The sequence below is a fragment of the Labrus bergylta genome, chromosome 18, assembly GCF_963930695.1.
Source record: "Labrus bergylta chromosome 18, fLabBer1.1, whole genome shotgun sequence".
Classification (NCBI taxonomy): Eukaryota; Metazoa; Chordata; class Actinopteri; order Labriformes; family Labridae; genus Labrus; species Labrus bergylta.
Genome location: NC_089212.1, coordinates 24,742,204 through 24,746,835, shown reverse-complemented (window position 1 = coordinate 24,746,835; position 4,632 = coordinate 24,742,204). Strand labels below are relative to the sequence as shown.

Below are 4,632 nucleotides of genomic sequence, written 5' to 3'. Positions count from 1 at the left end.
CTTACTTCTTTCTGTGCGCAGGTTCTTCAGCCGCTTAGGTGGTCGCCTGGATGTGAGCAGCTGTTGTTGTCGTCCCTTTTATTGATCAAGTTGAGCGGTGTGCGTGAGTGATTCTGTCTCTGTTACAGGTTATACTGTTTTTCCTATTTACCTTTGTGGTATGCTCATAACAATGTTTTTTTTTTTTTTTTCCATTTGTCCATTTGTTGTTTACAGGGCGAAGGGATACTGGGTTTTTGAATGTTTCTGGGGAAAAAAGAAAAATGTTGACTGCATCCCAATTGCACTCTATGCTTTGAACTTGCTTTAATAAAAATATGTTGAAAAAGTTTTCTGTGAACCATATACTCTGTGTCAGCTCGATCATGAGCGCAGCATCATGTAAATATTTATATATAACACATTCAGTCACCTTTATTTTCCTTCTTGAAGAGACAGTTCTCACTTACTTGCGATCCCACGTGCACGTGTGTGTTTTCCAGTTTTTTAGAATACATGCACATAGAATTAGGGCTGGGTAATATATCGAGTTTTTAAGATATATCGATATATTTTCGAGATAAATATAAGATATAGGGTAAGACAATATCGTTAATATGGATTTAGTTTAAGTTGCATTAAAATAACATTACAGAGGTGCCAGGTCTCCTTTTCCTCATCTCACTGATGATGACTGTCTGCTCCTCCTCTCTCTCTCTTTTATTGTATTTAAGGAACATTTTTATTTCATAATATTACTTTTTAAATTCACAAACAGGTAGTTTATTTTTCCATGTGTTTTCACTGTTAATAAAATAAATATCGATATCGAGTATCGCCATTCAGCTAAACAACATCAAGATGTGAGTTTTGGTCCAGCCCAGCCCTACGTAGAATAAATATTTGTTAATATATTTCTGTACAAGCCAATCTTAAAACAAAAAAGAGATCCTAATCTTCATAAGATAACCAGTTTTGAATATTGAGTTTTATTATTAATGTGTGATTGTTGCATTCTTTATTGCAGCTGTTGTAACCTGCTAACTGTCTGCACTCAGCAGCAAAGACATTAAGTTTTACATATAATGACTTCTGCTGGTTGCAAAGCATTCCCTTCTCCCGCTTACTTCAGTCGACATCGACTCGATTTGAATCATGCCTGCAGACAAAATCTGAAGCACGTCATATGAAAGGTGCTGCATAAACAAATAAATAAACTTGACGTCATGCAAAAGACAATAAAGAGAACTTGACCCTGATTATATAAAAGGTGTTAAGGAGATAATGGGGCGACTGTGGACCAGTTGGTAGAGTCGGTAGAGTCGGTCGTCTCTCAACTGGATGGTTGAGGGTTCGACCCCCAGGTCCTGCAGCAACATGTCCAATGTGTCCTCGGGGAAGACACTTAACCTCAAGTTGTTCCCTCTGTTGGACATGAATGTGGAGGTGTGACCTGCAGATTAAAAGCCCTTTGAGTCGTCAGAAAACAAGAAATTAAATATACAAGCTCAGCAGTGTGATCTATGTGCCTGACATCACCCCGCCCCGCTCCGCCCCGCCCCCCCCCCGCCCCGCCCCGCCCCGCCCCCCTCACAGACTGCACACAGAGGACACCAAACTGTACAAAGGGTATAGAACAGTTTATTAAATTTAGACTTGTAAGAAGTCATCATATTCCAACGCGCTCCAGTCGCATGAAGCGCATTCATAATAACACCAACCCAAAAAAAGGATTGATCATCACATCGTGGAAACATAAATAAAGCAAATAAACATATTTACAATTCAACGTGGACGCAAGGGGGGGGAGGGGGGGGGAGTGGAGTGGAGGGGGGGGGTTTGTGCACGAGAACACGCGACTACATGTCGGGGACTGAGGCATCAGAGAACGAGAAGAGGGCGTGATGTTGACATGAGCGATCATCGAGGAGAAGGGATGAAAAACAAACTGTTTGATCACATGACAGGAAGGAAATGTTCATATTACACCGTTTGTTTCCTCTTTCCACTTCGTCAAACACACGTCTTTAGTGAACTTCTTTTAAACATTGGGACGTTAAGTCACCTCTTCCTACATTTTACAAACTTAAAAAAAAACGACTTCTGTCCCAATTAGTGGCTTGACTTCCTCCCCCCTCACACACGAGGATGTGTCCTCCTGTAAGACGAGGAGGGGACAAACAGCCTGGAGAGAGAATTTTTACACCGAGACTTTCTCGTCTTCTTAGCGGATGTCGATTCCACTTCGGACACACAGTCGAGACTCTACAGTAATCAAAAAACTCTGCAGCAGGATAATCCAAAAAAACTGCGCTTGTTAAAAAAGAGAGAAAAAGATCCTTTAGAAAAAGTACAATCAGTACATTTTAAAGCACGTTACAATTAGCAGTGTGTGTGTGTGTGTGTGTGTGTGTGTGTGTGTGTGTGTGTGTGTGTGTGTGTGTGTGTGTGTGTGTGGTTACACTCTCCCAGCACCTTCTTATGTACATGTGGAATAACATAACCAGCATCAGGCCCCGCCCCCCCCCCCTGCAGAGAGGATTAATTAGTGTCCTCTTCTTTACTAAATGCTAGTTTCTCCTGCTTCACGGCGGCGGGCGGTTTGTGTCGCTTCCTTGGAAACATCATCAAAAAATGTGTGAGGTGAGTTATCAGTCACAGGAAAAAAAAGTACACTTATCCGACCCTCAAATGGCACTCTGGTCCTGTGGCGTTCTCTCTGGTGCTTAAAGCAAGGGGGCACACCCAACGCTTCCCCCCCGAACATGAAAAACAAACACTGAGAATAATTTCAAACAGCCAGAAGAGGTGACACCACCATCATTGTGTCTCTGGAGGTCACACTGTAACATTCAGCTATCCGTTAATGGCAGAGCTCTCTCTCTCTCTCTCCCCACCCCACCCCCCCCCCACAGTATTTCACACTATCTTACAGTCGTTGGAAAAAAAAAAGAGCCTTTTACAAGCAATGGGCGTCTTACACTATGTACATGAACTCACTTAAAAAACAAAAAGAAGATATAAACAGATTTTTCCCCTCATTTATGTACAAAGAGGAGGTGTTTGAAAATGATTGAGCACCTCCAGAGTTATTGTGTAAAAATGTACACGCGCTTTCCAAGTACTGGCTTTAAAGAGAACAAAGTCACACTCGTCGCTTCACTTCCTGTCGGGTTCATGCAGAAGAGACGGAGGCGCTCGGCATTCATTCATTCAGAGGAAAGGCCCCGTTTCTAAAAAGGCATATCATATCTGATTCACTGGATTCATAAACTCTCTCTCTCCTCAATACATCATCATCTCTCGTTTAAAAAAAACACACATAGGAAAAAAAGATGGTCTTCTTCTTTTTTTTTTTTTTTTTTTTGGTCTCTCAAATCAGGCATATTGGGTGTTAAAACACCGGATAGTGCTCGCACCAGTGATCCGCAGGAGTCACTGGTCGATAGGATGATCAAGCATCAAAAGGCCCCTTTGGAGTGTCCTCTTGGTTTTGATACCTGAGGGTGTAGCGTGGGTGAGTGAACACTGGATGAATGAAGGGGGCGAGCGAGCGAGCGAGCGAGTGAGCGTGTCCGGACCAGACCCGGTTCAAAAAAAAAGAAAGAAGCTATTAGCACGTAGCTCGGAGGTAAACGGTAAACACCGCCCCCCCCTGGTAGCAAAGAGACCCACACCTGAGCCGGGTCTGGTCCTGAAACATCACAAAGGACGCCGCTCGCTTGTGAAAGATTCTTTTGCTGGCAGGTGAAGTCGGAGCATAACGGTGTAACGGCGTTTAACCACGAAGAGTGAACGGGTGCAGAGTTCAACGTGGCGTTTAAAGTGATTCTGTCTGAGGCAGTGTGTGATGCCGTGGGGGGCTGAGGCGTTTCTCTTGAACTGCAGACCAACATGGGGGTGGGGAGGGGGGGGGGGGGTGTATTGCGTTATGGGGGGCTTTTCAGGTAGACGACGTCTGGCGTGAAGGGCGGCTCATGGACGAGGCGCTGTAGGTGCGGGAGCGCTGCCTCGTGGCCATCCGGAATGGCGGCTCCAGCTCCTGGAAGAGGGGGGTCCCCGTGATGTCGGCCGCCTCGGGGCGCTCGCCGGGGCTCCACGACAGCATGCTGCGCACCATGCTCAGCTGCAGAGAGAGAGAGAGGAAACAGACGGGTCAGCGCCGCCTTTCAGAACACACACACTCGACTCACACACTCAACGACCTCTTTTTCATTCATCCTGAGTGTGCTGCAGTTCTACGTAACGCCTGTTTTGTTGGGCTTATACATTTTGTTTACACAAGCTGAATATTTTTGTCTCCTTTTCTTTGTTTTTCTCAGTTTTTGTTGTTGTTTTTATTTAAAACTAATCTTATATTACTGAAGAACCAGTCGAACTTATCTCTGTATGTTTCAAAACTCAATAAAAGAAGTTGTAAAAAAAAAAAATTTTTTTGAATATTAACAAGGGTGCTGGTGGCCTAGCGGTTAGGACACCCCATGCAATCGTCCTCCAAGCGGCAGCCCCGGGTTGATAGCTGACCTGCGGCTCCTTTCCTGCATATTTTTTTTTTTTCCAACTTATTCTTTATTTTAATTTTTGGCACACAAAGAATAAAGAAGAAGAAGAGAAGAGAAGCATTTTTTTATTTTTTATTGCATTAGCAACGTC

The 4,632-nt window shown here is 44.0% G+C and overlaps 1 protein-coding gene across 1 annotated transcript in view; it reads right to left on the bottom strand.

Annotated features, from left to right (window-relative positions):
- Nucleotides 1–1,604: 1,604 nt before the first annotated feature.
- eif2ak3 (eukaryotic translation initiation factor 2-alpha kinase 3) overlaps nucleotides 1,605–4,632 on the bottom strand; it is a 39,683-nt gene continuing 36,655 nt past the window's right edge. Inside the window, exon 18 of the mRNA XM_065966243.1 lies at nucleotides 1,605–4,105. Within this exon, the coding sequence (XP_065822315.1) occupies nucleotides 3,923–4,105 (183 nt within the window). The 3' untranslated portion in view covers nucleotides 1,605–3,922. The remainder of the gene's footprint in view (nucleotides 4,106–4,632) is intronic.